The following is an 18193-nucleotide window of genomic DNA, read 5'->3' on the forward strand; positions in this document are numbered from 1 at the left end:
AAATACATTGTTCTTCTGAGATCATAAATGGACTGATTTCAGAACAGATGGATTCCATTTACTTCATCAGAATTTTGTGGACCTTCCGAGTACACAGATTGCTTAACATCATTTCTGTATATCCACAAATATTTGCTATTCCAGACAAAGTTCTAAAATTCCTGCATGATTCAGTGCTACTGACATTGTAATTTTTTAATGCTAGCAGTTCCAAAACACTAAGTGCTGTATGTACACTGTTGCGCAGATTACTCTTAAACTATCAGTAACTAACATAATACATTTCTAGCAAAATGGATATAAAAGGAAAAAAAGCGAAATGTAGAAATTAAGATACATTTCGTTGGCTCCCACAGATGCTGTGGATCGATTTCCCCATTTCTTTTTCTGCAGCTAGTTTTTCTCTCGAGTGCCGCACAGTTGAAGTACAGCCGGCTGAATTTCACAAAGGAGATGCTACCACCCCTTACTGGAGAGCGCCTGACATTGCGACTGCCAGAAGTGTAAGGTTCTGTCCTGGGAGAGAGTGATAGCACCTAGCCTGTAATTTTATTAGTTTATCTTTTTGCACCTATATATTTATCCAAAATTTCCTGTGTGTACATGATAACTGTAGATGTTTGAAACTATGAAAATAAGAGCCCTTTATCGAAGGTCCATCTGAAAATGTTGTTCAAATTAGAAAATAGCAGTCCCTAAGATTTTATTTGCTTCCCTGAAAATGTTACTCTCAGATGAGCAGACATTATTATTCACAAGCACTTTTTCAGGAAAAGTCCAGCAGCTCTACAATATGTGCATATTGAACACATAAAATGTACATGTTTGTATTAAACACACAAATCAAATCTTTCCAGACTGAATTGGATAAGCTATCATAAATAGAGATTTGTTATTAAAATAAAATGCCACACATTAGCTGATAAAATCTAATATAACAAAAGTCAAACTCTTTTTCAATTTTGTATTTGAATTACCTGTTGATATGTTATTTATACTGAGTCTATGTGCAGCAGCATTTACAAACTGAGTTACAGAGCATTACAGAAGTCTATTTTGTACAATGAGGATGTATGCTTCAAGGTAAATCGCCATAATGCCCAGTGCCATGAACCATTACAAAAGAGGGAAAAAAAAGTCACCATTTTTTAAAAGCAACAGAAATGAAAGAAAATATAGCACTCTTTTAGTACAATTCTGATTTGGGGTGTTAAATTGGCTTCTTAAGTCAGTGTGTGAGCCTGCCTTCAGGATACACTTGCTTGGACTATTCACAATAGTAAAAGGGCTGATTTTGGACCCAGTAAGTTACTTTTTTATAATTTTAATTGCAAAGTGTTTCAGCATTTTGATTTCTATCCCATAAATTAGTCAGCTAATACTCAAAAGATAGCTGCTGAGCAAATAAGTATACGAAGAAGGCAAATCAGAAACATAGTCATAATTTCAGAAAATACTTCTAAATCCTTAAGATTAATTTGAAAATTATTATGCAGTAGAATATTTAGTGGGTATTTTTTTTTAGGCATAATATAATCTTCAGGAGTTGGACTCGATGATCCTTATGGGTCCCTTCCAACTCAGGATATTCTATGATTCTATGATCTTAACAAGCACAATATATTAAGATGTACTTTTAAAATTAGCACAAAGAATTTTAGATATAGCTACTTATTTTTAATGGTATTTTGAAATCCTGCAACATCACAGAAAATAGCCTGTTTTAGCAAACTATGTTTTTTCACGCTGCCTTTTAGCAGTTAATCAAATATCCAGAAAAAGTGACCAAGACAGTCTTAACTTAATTTAGAGAATGATGAGACAAATAGTTTGAGTAAATTGTGTTATTTCCTGCAAATTTATGAGTTCAAAGATGTCTAATAATAAAACAATCCCAACGTGCTAGACACTATACGCTTAGGAAGGAATGAAAGGGAAATTATTCTGAGCTGTTACATTGATATCATCTGCATTTACAGGATATCATGTATCAGCCATGATAAAAAGAAAGCGCTGCTATTTTGTAATTTGCATTTCTGGTCTCTCAGATCAATTGAAGGAACTGTTGGGAATAATTTGCTGCTTTTCTTTAAATAAAGCAATCAATTCCATATGAATTACCCGTGTCTTTAGGGAAATGAAAAGCTACTCAGGTATCTTGTCATAATTGTTACTTGTTTTAAAAGTCTCCCAGATTCTAACTGACTTGGAACCAAGATCTTATTTTCTAGCATTCCATATTTCATGTAAGTCAGTGGGACTTAATTCTACAAAAGTAGTTTCTCCAAATAAAACTTTAAAAACAATACAAACTCACAGCACTGTGAAACAATAGAAGAAATTATGGAAAGCATCAACGGTCCAAAAAAGTACCTATATGACTGAAGAGTTAATATGCCATTTTCTAAAGGAACTGAAGGACTTAGGAGTTCATCTCACCACGAGATGTTCTTCAGCTTTGAAGCCTTGGCTGTGAGGTTTTGTTGACTTCTTGAATTAAGAATCAGAAAAGTACTTCCATCTCCTCTCTCACTCATATTTAACGTTCTTTCTGCAGAGCAGGAACATGCGTTGTGCCTTAAAATCAGTGCCTGGCTGATCGCTTAAACCTTCTACCTGTGCTTGTGGGTGTGATTTGGACTGCACTAAGAGGTCAGACCTATTTTATAATGCTTCTGTATACTCAAGTTGATCTGTATTAAAATGTTAACATTTTCGTCTGGAAATCAAATTATCCACAGCAGTGCAGAATGACAGAAGATCCAGTCTGTTACTGACTAAAAAACGATTATGATGATCTTATTGAGTGGTCACTCTTTCTTTTCCTTAATTGATAAGTTATACAATGGAAGAACATAAATGAAAGGAGGCCATCTCTCTGTTAGAAACTACAGCACCGCAGGTGGGGTTTATAATAAAATGGAAGATGTTATTGACTTAAGGAACACAAAAAAGAACACGTTTTATTTTCACAGTGAATGATGAAACTATTTAGCTGTTTTCAATTTGCAATTCCCATATCTTTACATTAGTAGCTAGAAGGGCATATTTGAAACCAAAAATACTTTGGAAAAATCAGGAAGGAACAAAGAGACCATGTGTATTATTAGGGAAAAATGTTTCTACATAAATTAAAATACAATTCTACAACAAAGTTCCTAGAGAATCCACTAGAAAACATGGATTTACTGAAACAAACAAAAAGTCTGTTACAAAGCAATTTTAAAGTGGACAAAATCATCTGGTTAAATCAACATAGCTCCATTATATTGAAGCTAATGGAGCAAAAATGATTTATATTACCTCAGGATCTAGCCTTATATTAGCACAGAGAGCTTTAAGTATTCTAACACTTTTGTTTTCCTTTATACTGAGAAAAAGGCTGTTTTCTCCTCCATGTAGTTGGCATGTTCAAACATACCGATATAGTTATTATCCTAAAGCTGAGAAGAACTAGGATGAGAAATGCTTTAGTTTGTTACTGTAGTGAAATCAGAGTTCCACTGTATCAAAAATTTTGATTATATCAAAAATGGATACTTACTGTTCTTTAATAGTGATCTACCTGCTCATTAAATCAAGTCTTAACTGATGCCAGCAGGCAGGTAGGATAAAGGTGTGGTGGTTTTACCATGCTAGGCAGCTGAACTCCACCACAACTGCTCTCTCACTCCTCCTCCTTAGAAGAGGAGGGGAAGAAGTAAAGGAAAGAACAATTCACGGGTTGAGATAAGGATAATTTAATTAAAGGGAAAAAATAATTATTAAGGAAAGATTATTAATTAAACTATTTAACTAAAGGAAAAAAGGGAAAGGGGAAAAGGGAGGGAAAAAAAAACAAACAAGTGAAGGCTGTATGGAAGTGCAGAGGAAAGAAACTACTCTCTACTTCCCACAAATGAGTGATGGTTGACCACATCCTTGAAGCAGGGCTGGTGTTCAGGGCCTTGAAGTAACCAGTGTTCAGGAGGACAGACGTTTTCACAATGAGAGCCCACCCCTCCCCTCTTCTTCCTTTTTCTACCTTTTATTGCTGAGTATGACATCGTATAGTATGGAACATCCCTTTGGTTGGTTTAGATCACCTGGTGATGTCCCTTTCTCACTTTTTTGCCCACCCCCTAGGAGGGTTAGAGAGAGTCCTGATGCGGTGCCAGTACAGCTCAGCAGCAGACACAACACTGGTGTGATACCACTGCTGTTCTAGCTACAAGTGCAGAGCACAGCACTGTATGGGCTGCTGCAGGGAAAGTTAACATCCCAGCCAGACCCAGTAGAAAAGGACACCTGTGATTTCTCATACAGGCCAGATGTGTCAAAGGCAGAAAACATGTATAAAATCAAAATATCAAGGAGGCCATGAAACAAGAAATGAAAATAACTTTCTAATAATGACATGAGGAAAGTAAACATCAATTCTAATATATGTCCTTTTAGTATTACACCAGCTCATCAAAATTGCTAATTGTAGTTTTCCCACACTAAACCACATTAGAATATTCAGACTCTCCCAAAGGTACATGTACAGAAACTCATACACACAACTCAAGTACAGTATTTTTCATGGACAGATTTGATAGTGTTGATAACTAGAAAAAGTACATAATATAGAGAAGCTACAGAACGAGCATTATTTTGTGAATTGTTAATGTTTTTACTTCAAAAATATCCCTCTAAAATCACCATTGTAATGTAAAATATTGTTTTACTCAGTAGAAATAAAGTGCAGTAATACCATTTGAAGATTTAGGGTTCTGTTTGTTTGTTTTAAATCAAACTATCCATGCATAGGAAAGTTTTCAGACCAGTGCTCTCTGAAACTGCAAAAGTTTGAATTCCTTCCCTTTTACATTAATGCTTCAGCTTTTAGGTTTCCCAACATCTGTATTTGCCCATGTACTCCAAGTTTGTTCTGTTTTTGATAGACCAGCATGTGACTTTGCTCTCAAGAATTTAGAGATATTTAATTGTTAAGTGTATTTAAATAAAGTACTTTGCCTAGGAAGGTGGGCCCACTCTATGGCCTGTTTTGCCAGAGGAGGCGAAGGCTGCCTGCATGCGCCAGGGAGGTGCCAGGGCAGCTGGTCACCACAACGGCTCCTTTCTCCACAGCAGGCACTGCTCTTAGCCACTGGCAATTGAACCCTGCTAATATTGGTTACATTTCTTTTTTAAGCACAAATATACAGTTTTCTAAAGTTATACTCTTAGAGTAGTGGGATTCTCTAGAATTTGGGATGTATGAGGAGTGCAGATGGTAGCTCAGCAGTACCAAATAAGCTACTATAACCTTAAGTTACTAGTATTATGTATAAGCAACATTGCAAAACAGAAACCTTCAAACTACCTTTCTTAATTGGGGTATGTTGCTGAGACACTGCACAGAAGTCATTCACTGGACAGCACGCACTCCAGCTCTGAGGTACCTGAAGTTTTCAGGAATTAGACTGCTTTTTGTCACCTTGATGGATACAAGATAACATTATAACATAGGTTTAGTAAGACGTTGTTTGGTGTAAATAAAAATCTTATAGAAAAGGTTACATTACCTTATAAATTATTCCCTTGCACTGTCAAACATTTCGAAAAGAATAAGCAAACAAGCTAGCACTGAAGGAAGAAAATATGAAAGATTTCTACCTGCTGTTGGTTTAAGTCATTGATTTTTCTGACTGAGAATGGTCTTTTCATAGTTACTGATTACCAGGCAACCACAAATGAGTTTGATTCAATATCCACTGTAGTGAAGAGGAAAAAAACAAAAACAAACAACCAAAAAACACACATCTCATCCTTAGTCAGTCCCCTACTTGCTGTAAGAATGAACAAGTCTTGTTTGGAAATAGGCCACAGAACTAGGGATTTACAAACAGTAAGCATTAATGCATATTTCACCTAAACCACATAATGTTATTGGGGCAAAAATATTTCTTCATACTCTAGGTGCAACCATCAGTTGTATCCATACCAGCAAGTTAGATTTGTTTTTAGATTTGTTTTGTTTTTTAAGATGGTAACATTAAATTCAGAGAAGATACTGTAGTGCTACATGGTCAGGCTGCGTAAAAGAACAGTCTAACCAGAAGGTTTATTTTCAGATTTTGCTATCACCAGATCTGTTGCAGTAAATGAACTTTAGACCTGGAAAAATGCAGCTGAGAGTACTGATTGTTTTCCTAATAGCTAATCAGCAGAATTTAATTGCTTAATGATCTTTCAGCTCAGGAGTCAAACACTGTTCCATACCTAAGCAAAAGTAGTTTTATACCAGTGCACAAGGGTAGGTTTTTTTGTTTGTTTTTAACACTCAACAGAACTGCACCAATGGTTTGTCAGACTTTGTTCAACACCACACAAGTGTACACGCTTTACAATTCATGAAGCCATGAATATCTGTCAGAACTCCTGGTAAATGGCTCACGCAAATAGAGTCAAGACACTAACATTTAGGTCACTGTAACTGGAAAACACTTCTGAGAAACTCCACAAACACTACAAATTAGATAGAAAATGAAGCTCTCGCATTTTGCACTTTCAGGACAAAGAAACACCATTTCAAGACATGACAAACTTGATTCTAGAAAATCATTTTGCATTGTTAAGCAAAAGAATCAAGTTGTAGGAATCAGCGGAGTAAGTAATCACTAGTTTTTGCACTTTAACAGTAGCTGGAATAATCAAAAGGTATTTTTTATTACAACCCCTGAGTGGGTAAACATACTCCTTTCTTGAGTAATTGCATACTTTGCAATCTCCTACAGCTTTTACTGTTCAGGAAATAAAGTTGGCAGTCACATATTCAGTTTTAACATCTATCGCGAGCTTTAGTATCCGTCAAGATGTCAAATGTCTGGCTGCCATTTTTTAACATTTAACATTTTAAACATTTAACATTTTCAAGATAGACTATTTTCTAATTACTTGCTCACATATCGCATTTAGAAAGCGTACATGATGACTCCAGAAATGAAGTGAAAAAGATCCATTTTGAAAGTAAATTTGAAAGAAAAAGTTGCCACCAGCAATTGGACAACTTATTTTCTAACAATTTAGTTCTAGGAAAATAACTTTATTTAAGATTTAAAAACATGAGATGTAAATTCTGAGGATGCTGCGCAGAACATGGAGGTCAATAAACAGAATCATGGTGTGTCACAAAGAATTACCTACAGTTCACCTTCTTTTTGCCACAAGGTAGAGGACTGACAATATAAAAAAATAATACACAACTTTTAAGCTATAAGCACTATTTGATCTATCCTTTAAAAATGTAAAAAAAAAAAAAAAAAAAAAGAGTAATAAGTCAACCTGATGTTCAACAGGAAGCGTACCTAAGAATTTTAGGTGGTCTGTATTAAACTACCAGCAGCAAGTCTGTAAGAGCTGTCAGTATGTATGCCTTCTTACTGATCTATGCAAGGAAGATAACCAAAGCCATACATTAGTAAAATCAACCATGATTCAGGAACTATGCTAAACAAACTTTCTAGCCAAAGGTAACCCAAATTAACTTGTGTATTTCCACAATGTCCTGCTCAGAGTGCCACTTCTGAACAACAGCTGCACTGCAGCTACAGCACTAGATGCAACACAAGTTTGGAGCTCAAAGTAAACCAACCTCTGCACAAGTTTCCTATGTATACTGCAGAGGAAAGCTAGAGAAAAATAATACTTAAAAATATACATATATATTTTTTCTCTCATTCTCAGAAACACAGGTTCTGCTTCAGCTCCACAGACCAGCCCTACTTGAACAGAAGGTAAAGGTGCCCAGCGAGAAGCACCCAGATACTACAAAAGTTACAAAGCGGTCTGACTATTCTGTTCATTCTGTTCCTTCCAGTACTGCGAAGGGAAAAACAGGGTAAGTGTCAAGAATGGTGATAAACTACAGTAGTTAGATTAAACATTTATTTTTCATATATTCACAAAATCTTCACAAAAGTATTGAAACTCAAAAAGGAATTAGACTTGAGTCAAATACAGAGATGAAATGTACAAGACAAATGAGCAGGCAAACTAAAAGGTCTTGAAAGTATTTTACTTCAGATTGAAAAACGAACAGTTCAACTGTTCTGTTTAAATAAAGATTTGCAAGATATACAGTATTTTATGAATACAATGCTGGTCATTTGAGGCAATGTAAAATACCTCAATTCTTCCTTCATGCTTTTTTTTTTTTTCTTCTTTTAGAAAGATACTGTTTACCAAAAAGAAACTTGAGCAGTCCAGGAAAAGCTATTTTCCATTAAATTTATGAAAACCATAAATTGAGGCAAACCTAAGATTCCCAATGGAATCAAGATTATCTTCCCGCTACCACCACCTTAAAATTATCACATGCTTATTGGAACACTAATATCTGCACCCTAAGAGTACATTTGCTTTCAACAATGAGGGTGATTCTTTTAAAAACACTTCAGTGTGGTAAATGCGATACAGATCTTTGCAAGTATTAAGTTTTGGAACAGTTTTGCTAATAGCAGCTAACAATACTGGATTAATATAATTTATAAATAATTGTTCCCTAAGCGGTGAACTTAAGTCTACACATTCACAATAATCTAAAACAAAATAAATACTGTGATTATGCATAATGTGGTATAACTTTTACTAGTTTCTATGAACAAAAGCTCAACATCGTGTTGATAAAATTATCTCAAATTAAAATATGAATCTAAAAATTTTAAAAAATATTGTCAAATTAACATCACTTAAGCTTAGTGTTTGAGCAACTGTTATGACTTTCAACATTTTTGGAATATATATATATTTTTTCCTTTTTGAAGTAAAACACTTTAACACATTGAAAATGTTTATTAATTTAAGTGATGACACCAGTTCTGGTCTTTTAGCATTATTTTACTTTTAAAATCATTGCACTCATTAGTGCCCAGTAAAGGTCAGGTTGGTCTGTAGAATTCTGCAAATGTATATAAAAAAGTTTTTAATAGCTAATAGTACTTTTTATAAAAGCATCATCTCCAGAACAGCTGCATTAAATACAGCCACGTATGCCAAGTACAGACTTTCCTCTTTAAAGAAATGTGTGAAAGTAAATGCCACTTAACATTTTACCATTGAAGTGTCCCAACCCCTTTTCCAAACTATGCCTGTAGTTACACATTTGATTCGCATTCATGGCATCAAGCTTACTGCAGCCTAGGCTTAAAATGTGACTGAACCAGACAAATGCGGAGTTTAAATGAAGTGATAACTAGATCAACAAAGAAATACTATGAGATATGAAAGATTTGGGTCTTTAAGGCAATATAAAATATATTTCATTATTTGAAGGTTTTTTGTTTGTTTTGTTTTTAATTATTAAGTGTAAATATAAAAATGCCTTAGAGGGGAGTGAGAAAAAATACTTTAATTGTAAAATTTACTTAAAGCTTCAACAGTTATCATCTCCTACAGGAATTAGCATAAATATAAAAGAAAAAAACAGACCTGGAAATGGAAGGGAAGGCACAAACAAAGAGGCATGGGATTTAAGCAGCCCAGGAATGCAAACGTCTGTAACAAACTGAGTTGTTTTGGTTTTGTTTTTTAAACTGGGGAGGAGGAGGGGGGAGAAAAAGAATCATCAACACCAACTAAACAACCCCCCAAAGTGGAAAAAAAAAAAAAAGGAAAAAGGAAAAAAAAAAAAGAGGGGGGGACCACTAAGGCAAGGAAGAGAAAGAAGGTGCAACTATAAAACCCCATTGCCTGAAATGATGGCACTCTAGAAAACAAGGTGAAGGTTACTTCTCCGAGATGACAAGCTCAGTGTCTACACGAAGTACATCTACACTTTACACAAATGAAAAAATTTCATTTGCCACTATAAACTTTTCTTTCAGAGGAACAGCTTTTGCAGATCAAATGTTCTATTAAATCTTTGAAATGCCAAGAAAAGAAATTCTGAGCAATATAACTAGTAATGTCTCTTTATATGGATGTTAAGATGACAATTCAAATTATTTTCCAAACTAATCCTGAGAAAAATTTATGTTTACAATTTAAACAGTAATGTTATGTAAAAAGTATTAACAAATCCACTATTACAAATGTCAGTTTTCCTATATGGTCATCTATATATACACAATAAAATGGTAAGTATATGCAAAAATAATAAAAAAAATCATGCACAAATTACTTTCACCTTTAAAGGCTGGGTTTCCCTCAAAATACAATTTTTTGCCTTTTTTCCTATTTTTTATTTGTTTGTTACCACCCCTAGACACACTGAGTACTACCCCTACAGGTCAGCATGAGCTGATGGGAAATACATTTATTTTACATTCAAGCTTTTATATCCTAAATGACCCTGTTGTAGCATATGACTTATCAAATGAGCAGCCTTTTTCCTTATTTTTTTTATTTTTTCTCTTTTTTTTTTATTTTTTTCTTTTTTTTTCCTTTTTTTCTTTTTTTTTCTTTTTTTTTTTTTTCAGTGATCAATCTTCATGATCCGTTCCGTGGCGAGCTGGGAAAAAAAAATGCAGTTGCTAATCAATGTCTGAACAGTCTGAAGCTCCGGAAGAGATCCAAGGAGTCACTATCAAACTATCCTGTAGCATGAGATCATTGCACACAGAAGAACAGTCATAAAATAGGCAACTATCTACAAAGGTCTGAAAGGGTTGCATCCCTCTTGTGTTTCCTCTTTTTGCCATGGAAGTACTGATGGTGTGATTTGCTGCCTTGATGTTGTTTGTTTGTGACTGAGGTACCGTGGCTTGAGTTTGCTGGACCTTGGAAGCCTTTATTAGAAGAGCGAAATAACCGTGCAGATCCATGCTGCAAAATAAAGAGAGCCTGGTAAGTCAGTGTAAGAAGAAAGTGTGGCAATTACACAACCCCATTTCCAGATAACAAGGACGTTAATAACTCACAGCAGTGTTAACACAAACAACCTGACATGGCAAAAGAAGCTAGGCCATTGCTTAGGCAGCAGCACAGAACCACATATTTTTCATTTTGTTGGCTGCAAAAAAATGCTCATCTCTAGACCCGAAGCCATTCAAATGAAGAGAGTGAAAAGTATATAGCACTTGGAATTTTGAAAATGATAGAACTCTTCTCTCATCCACTGCACGGCCATCAAAAAAGTGTTTTACAGAAACAGAAGTCCATAATCCAAGAAGAGATGAAGATTGCTCAAATCTATCTTCCCTGCCCAATTAAGACAACACTCTTTTAAGACCAAGATTAATTTTATATCACATCTTTTTGCAGATGGCACGTTATGTCAGATTGTGCATATTCACATTCCAGCAACAGAATTTAGCAGTATATATCCAAGGCCTGTTTTGTTTTTTAAACTTCCTTGTTACTAGCTAGAGATCACCAGCAAACAGGAACCAGCAAGTCTTCAGAATTACTTTTCAGGAATATTACTCCAGAAGATTCCAGACTAGGACTTTTTTAATGAATGAAAAATAAATTCTGAAAAAGTGTAAAAATGTAAACTGCATCTATCCAGAGGTATATTGTGTATAGAGGCACATAGCATTTCCAGATTACTGAGTCATCACAGAAGTATTCTCAACATGAGAAACCCTCTAGTATATAAACTCTGGTAGGTCTTATCATAAAGACATTTGAATTTAAGGGGAAATTAGAGGGAATTTCATGTCAGCGAGTATCTCCATCTTCCTTATTAAAAGATATTTCAACAAGGATCAACAGCCAGTCATAGTTTAAACGTACATTTTTGCTGTTTGTTAAAGTGCATGCAAATCTCATTAGATCTCAAATTCAGCAGTTAAGACTAGATCAACGTGATTTTTGCATAAAGGAAACTTGTACAACACAAGTGTGTACTTCTGGCAAATCTAGATTTCCCCAAACAAAGTCACTCCAATTTAGTCTGTTTAAGGCTAGGAAAAGCACCATTGTAAGTTCACCTCTCTAATCTAAACAGAGAACCAGGTAATTTTTAGATACACTCAGTGCTCAAAGTTTTCTAGTAGGGCAAAGGGGAAGAGAAAAGCACAGTGTTTTCTTTCCAGAACAAACTATCTTTCCATGGAGGGCATGTGTAATATTCCAATAATCTACACAGTTGTTGCTTTTAAACATTTCACAAACCTGAGATTTGTTCGTGTTGCTGGATGTATTGGCTGTTTGGCTATTTTGTGTTTTCCCACTTGACTGGGAGGATTCCAGTGACACTTCTTGTGACCCCACTCTGTTTGTCGTAGACTGACGACAACTCAATTGTTTAGAGGTTTTGCAAGGTGTTCCATCAGAATCCTTCAGGAAAATTTAAAGTATTAGTGAGTTTTTCTTAAGAATAAGTGAGTCTTTCTATAAAGTGAGTGAGTCTTCCCTTAAAATTAAAGCTAGCAATGGGCAAAACTTGAAAGGCGTTTATTAAATATTAAAACTTGCAATCCAGAATTCTTACTGAGTCAACAAACTGTTTTAAAAATGTATTGGTAAATGATTCTGATTTGGGGCTTTATCTTTTATTTGTTTTTTTTAAAACAGAATTCCCATTCAAGCTTTTTTTTTTTTTAAATAAGGCATTTTGTATTACTTTTGAAGCATATGATTTAGGACTACCAGTCTTTTTTGAAATACAGTTTTCCCAGAGAAAAGAGGGCTATGAAGCTTTACATCTACTGTATTCACTTTCCTACATGTTTTGTGTTAAAAAACACACTACAACTTACATGTGTAGAAATTGCATAAGAGGTAACATCTTATGCAAGTTAGGATTCTGGATGAAATAATTAACTAGGATTCTGAGCTTTTTGCAACAATATAAGTAAAGAAAACAAATAAATTGGAAAAAGCAAAATGCAGACAATCTCCAGTACTTACTACATCACTAGAACTGGACAGTGTAGATGATGACGATGATAAAGGACCCGATGAAGAATTTGAAGAATGTTTACTAAGTGTTTCTGAAGTTTTATTTCTAGGTTTTCCCAGTGCTTCATTTTCTTCAGCAAGATTATTGTTGCATTTGTCCAGCTGCTGATTATCTACTATCAAGGTTACTCCATTACCTATTAAAAATGAAACAGAAGCATCACCACACATTAACTGACAAAGTTTATGTTGCTCTATTTTTTTCCCTCCCAGTATACACACCCATTCAGGTACTATGTATCTATTATACCCCACAGGACATGTACAGACACCTGTGCACATACATACTTCCATTACCTACAAGCACATTTGTACATGTGTTTTTATGTAGTGGGTGCAGCAAGCAAATACTCTGCAGAGGCCTCGGTGGTTTCCTGACAAGACCCATGGTTCTACACTATGAAAATCATCAAGCATTACACACAGTTCAAGATGGAAGTTAGAAATAAGGCATGGAAGAAATTAGTAATGGAGCTCAGATGTGCTGTTTAAGTAAGATTGTTTTATGACATGCTTAAAGCAGCTCTCAAAGATACAGGTTTAAATACAGTTCCTATGAGCCCAAAATTCTGCAACTCCCAGTTGTCTTCTACTGGAAGTTGCTAGGGTCATACGAACTCTAAATAATTCTCATTGTATGTTTGTATGATACCCTAAACTGAAAACATGAGATACAGAACATTTCTATCTCACTAACTTCTGTCTTAATAAATAAAAAGAATCAGAACTTAAATCTAAACTAAACCTGCAAGATGAGCACTGTAATGCCATCATTACCCTCCTAACTTAGGTTTTTTTATTTTTAAACTGACTGTTTTGTCTCACATAAGGCACCTTGGAGTCACTTCTGCTTCTTTCCTAGTAACTAGTACCCGCAGAAAAAGCTTTTTTTTTTTTTGTCAACTTGTATTGAATTGACTTTCTGACAGATTTATGTAATATATGTTTATCACACCACTAGCTTTATTTATATACAATTTAACATATATGTCACAATAGATAGCTAAGTATTGCTACAGAGCTTGCAGGAATGAATGGTGGTTAACTGCCATTGCCAAGTGGTACAGCAGTGTCATAGAAGTCTACAGATTGATAAAACAAAAATGGCCAGAAACACATTGTATTTACAGGAACGGGGGGGGAAATCACTAACAAAAGCTTTAAAAACAAATAAACAAAAACCCAACCTAGCCTGAAGATGGGGTACATCTGTCATCTTCTCTGATCGGTATCTAGCAGGAGAAGACTTCTAATATCTAACATTCTAAAATGAATTGTAGAGTATTAAAATTAATTTTAATTTGAAAATTTCCAGCCAGCAGATACACCTACACCAAAACAGGGTGGCAACCAATGAAAATAAAGATGATTTTAAAGGATGTTTCCAGCAAGTTCTCTGGATAGATTTTGTGTATTTCCATTTGTCACTAATAAAAATTGTGACTGTTTTTTTAGTATTTCTCTTCTTTTAAGACTTATTCCACTTATATGGTCAGTCCTGGCTTAAATACTGCTTCTGTAGACAGACAGACTTCAAATACTTTAAAAAGAAATAAAATACCAACACAAGGCAAGGATTTAGATTTAAACTAGCATCCCTAGTGATCCTTTTTAAAATCTTGTCCACATTTTAAGGGCAAAGGAAATGCAGCAGTAACAACACATGTAATTTAAATTTGAAGTTCTTCAAAAGCTTGCTTTGCAGGCCAGCATGCTTTACAGACTGTACAGACTCTATGCTGAACAAATTCATCAACAGCAGAACAAAGATGTTGTGGGATAGCCTTCTTATTCTTGTACAAAACTAAATTTTATGGGTGAAAACAAAAGAAAGTTCATCACCTCTTCGCTAATAAAGTAAATTCATATTAAGGTGCATACACGTGGAGCAAAAGCAGCAAAAAATTTACATAATCAAAATATGCAGGAAGTTTCCCACCACCAGCCAAGCTTTGACAAATCTTACCATTACATGAAGACTCAGTCCTACTTTGCATTCCCCACTGTTTTGATATCCAGTCTCTGTACGTGGCCACTTCTTGTGTTACTCTAATTATTCTACCTAATATACTGTAAACCAGGAAAAGAAAAAAAGAGAAATATCCCACACAATTAATTTTAGGTACCCAAAATACAAGCAATTAATCTCTGAGATTTAGACTCAAAAATTTACCTTTCGGTTTCGTTGTTGGGATAATATTTAGCTATTGGGGAAACTGCATGGCTCAAAACAACATAGGCATAATCAAAGGCCTGTTTCACTTGCATGGCACCATATGAACTCCTCCCAACATCATTACCTTAAAATAAAAATATAAATAATCATGGTTTCAGTTTCATAAATTTATCTCCTTTCAGACATGGGACAGTTAAATTGTTTTAAAAATTGTCCTTAAGTCCCACCTCACTACAGTAACTTCTTTTAGAGTACAAGAGTATTAGTGAAGCCTAAATATACGAGTTTAGAAAACCTACAGATATTTTTATATATGGAAGTCCAAAAAGGAAATTCTGCGTGTAAAAATTCAATATGTGAAGAAAAATATTAACCATATACTGCACATATTACAAATAATATCCCGGGTGACATTTTTTAGGTTGGAAGTATGTTAACTCCTTCCTAAGAGCAGCACTTGATTCACCATTTCAGGATCCGCCTATTCATGTCAACAATCAACCTTAACATTAAGAGTAAGGCTACAGAAGGAAATCACTGTGTGTTTACATGACTTTATAGAATCAAAGAGGAGGGTGGACATAAGCACATACATACAGTATAAGGTGCAACTGTGGTACTGGCAAGCACAAGGCTGGAAGGGAGCAGACTATATACCCGTATATCAAGCCCATACTCAGGCTTGTGCTGCTGCACCCTCGTTGTCATCACCACTCTAGAGGACAGCAAAGTTGTTTGGCACACCTTCTTATACCCCACCTCCTGACTGTAATATAGGCATGCTCTTGGGTAACACAGTAACTTTTGCTAGCAATATCTTAAAAGAAAATAACCATGGTATTTGGAATCTATCTTGTGTTCACAGATATACACGAGATGTTTGTCTGATTTTTCGTGGTCACTGCACTATTCTTTGGTTTAACTCCTTTGAATTAAGCATTCCCTTAACCTTTTTCTTAGTTGATACAGCAAAACTTATTGACTTTTTGGTTTACGAGGATACCTGGCTGTAACGGATCTTCAATATACAGCATTGATGGTCTATAGCCATCCAGCATACTTTTTTGCACTTCATCCTTGGCAACGTAAGAGCCACCATCCTTTATTCGGATTCCAGTCTTCAGATAATTGAAGTGACGTCCATATAACTCAAAGAACTCTATTAAAAGAACACCATAGTTGGCACTGGGCATGCAGGCATCTTCTCTTGGATGCAGCTATTAAGAAGAAAGGAAAAAAATAATTTCCTTAAGATTTCAAGTGCCTATAAGTTCTCTTTTGTTTACCTGTATATCCTTTTCCATTTCAAAGCAACCATGCCTAATATAATATTAAATAATACATAATAAAGCAAACATAACTAAATGTAGTAACTATTCTTAATAAAGCAGTTCTGCATCTTTAAAACAAGATGCAGTCAAAACTTTTATAAACTCATTACCTCTTAACAATAAGGCTGGCAAGTATCACTGCTTTTATATCTGATTTTTAAAAATGTTTTTAATATTTATATATTTTGTATTTGAACTTTCAGTTCAATAAGTGAACTTCCAGTGCCAACAGCATAGTTTGCGTAAAAAAGCACAGATGAGTATTCCAGAATCAGTCTGAACTTCAAAAACCTGTGTTTGGAATACAAATACAAGACTTTAACGTGCAAAGCTATATAAATGATTCCCTCTACTGTTAATTATGCAGTCTGAGAGATTATGAACTAGTTTTCTAACTGATACAGAACTTGACTGGATATCAGATTGTTTTTTGTGAATGGAGATGCCACTAGTCACAATTAGACAAAATTAAGACTGGGAGAGATTCGGGTTTCTTTCACAAAGATATGCCCGTTGCCTTCATTTCCTTTGCTGCTCAGCAGTCAATTGAAAATAGCACTGAGCAAACACTGATCTCCAGTTCAAGGCTCAGCTTTAAAAGTAACTACAATCTGGAAAAGTACAAATGTACACATACACACACAGTTATAAGATAAAGTTTAGTACAAGAATAAAAATGAGGTTGGTAAAGTCAGAACTTGACTACCTGTTGTTTCTGCAGTATTTTTCTCCCCCAGACACAACAATATATTTTTAGCTTACGTATTTTGTTCTCATATATTTAATAGAAAGATGTAAAACGTTTTATTTCGTACCAGCTTAAAAACCTAAAACAAGCAAACAAAATTATGTTGCACTCATTAAAGCGCGTACACGATACATGACTTGGAAAACAAGTGTTATAAAGGACAGCTGCATCTAACACTAACCTATGCAGCTTGTTCCAGAGAAATTACACAGTAGTCAAGTTATTTTACCATGAACAACAAACATGCCTGGTATTGATACACGAACAGATGTTCCAAACACCTCTTCTAATACTGGTAGTACCAGTATGGAAGGAAGAGTAGAAGGCGAGTAGGATGCCTCTACTTTTAAGTGAAAAGGGTGTTCAAAACCACAAACAGGAGAGGTTAAGTTATTAAGCTTAAAAACTAAATTCCTTAACATAGAGTCCTTTTGCACCAAGAGCAATAGATTTATTCATTCAGCTTACCTGAAGGAAACTGACAGCCATTAAAAAAAGACTGTAAGAACCAATTCCACCCGTGAATACTTCATTAAGATCCCTCTGCAACAGGAACTGTTTCAATACTAAAACTAGGTAGGGTAATACAGGGTATTTCTGAAAAAGAAGAACAAATGTGTTAGGACTGCATATATACAATTGATGCTAAAAGCATATCGAAGCTAGCTGTTGTAAGTCTCAAAGCTAGATAGAATTCTGACTTCTTGTTTTTAATAACAGGAGAAGCTGAGTGCTCTGCCTGTGATCAAGACAGTTATTTTACCTCTTCAACTCTGGTTAGAGTTATTAACAATAGAAAAATACTATTACCTCACAAAATCAGTGCGACTTCATTTAAATATGTAAACACACTTGCTTTTATAATACAAATGAGAAGGAAAACAAAGGAATAACTGTGGAGATAATGAAGTCTGTAACAGAAACTGCCTGCTACATCCAAGGTGATATCCCAAAATGAATTGAGACTTCTGTCCTGAGTACTTGAGATGCCTGGAGTTCGTAACAGCCCTTCAAAAGGTTTGTCTGCATAGATTCCCTGAGGGGGTGAGTATGCTGCACGTGGGAAGA

General features: G+C 35.0%; 1 protein-coding gene and 1 long non-coding RNA gene across 2 annotated transcripts in view; one reads left to right on the forward strand and one right to left on the reverse strand.

The window, feature by feature from the left end:
* Positions 1-166: 166 nt before the first annotated feature.
* LOC121076755 lies at positions 167-10577 on the forward strand. The gene is made up of 4 exons (XR_005823695.1): positions 167-503; positions 2558-2652; positions 7711-7864; positions 10443-10577. It is a non-coding gene; the product is annotated as an uncharacterized LOC121076755 (long non-coding RNA).
* The window catches only part of TENT4B (terminal nucleotidyltransferase 4B), a 41913-nt gene continuing 31617 nt past the window's right edge, over positions 7898-18193 (reverse strand). The window contains exons 6-12 of the mRNA XM_040571355.1: positions 17594-17722; positions 16050-16263; positions 15044-15170; positions 14837-14940; positions 12820-13007; positions 12082-12246; positions 7898-10788 (exon numbers count right to left, since the gene is read on the reverse strand). Coding sequence (XP_040427289.1) covers positions 10609-10788; positions 12082-12246; positions 12820-13007; positions 14837-14940; positions 15044-15170; positions 16050-16263; positions 17594-17722 — 1107 coding nt within the window. The 3' untranslated portion in view covers positions 7898-10608. The remainder of the gene's footprint in view (positions 10789-12081; positions 12247-12819; positions 13008-14836; positions 14941-15043; positions 15171-16049; positions 16264-17593; positions 17723-18193) is intronic.

This window comes from Cygnus olor, chromosome 12, assembly GCF_009769625.2.
Source record: "Cygnus olor isolate bCygOlo1 chromosome 12, bCygOlo1.pri.v2, whole genome shotgun sequence".
In the NCBI taxonomy this organism is placed as follows: Eukaryota; Metazoa; Chordata; class Aves; order Anseriformes; family Anatidae; genus Cygnus; species Cygnus olor.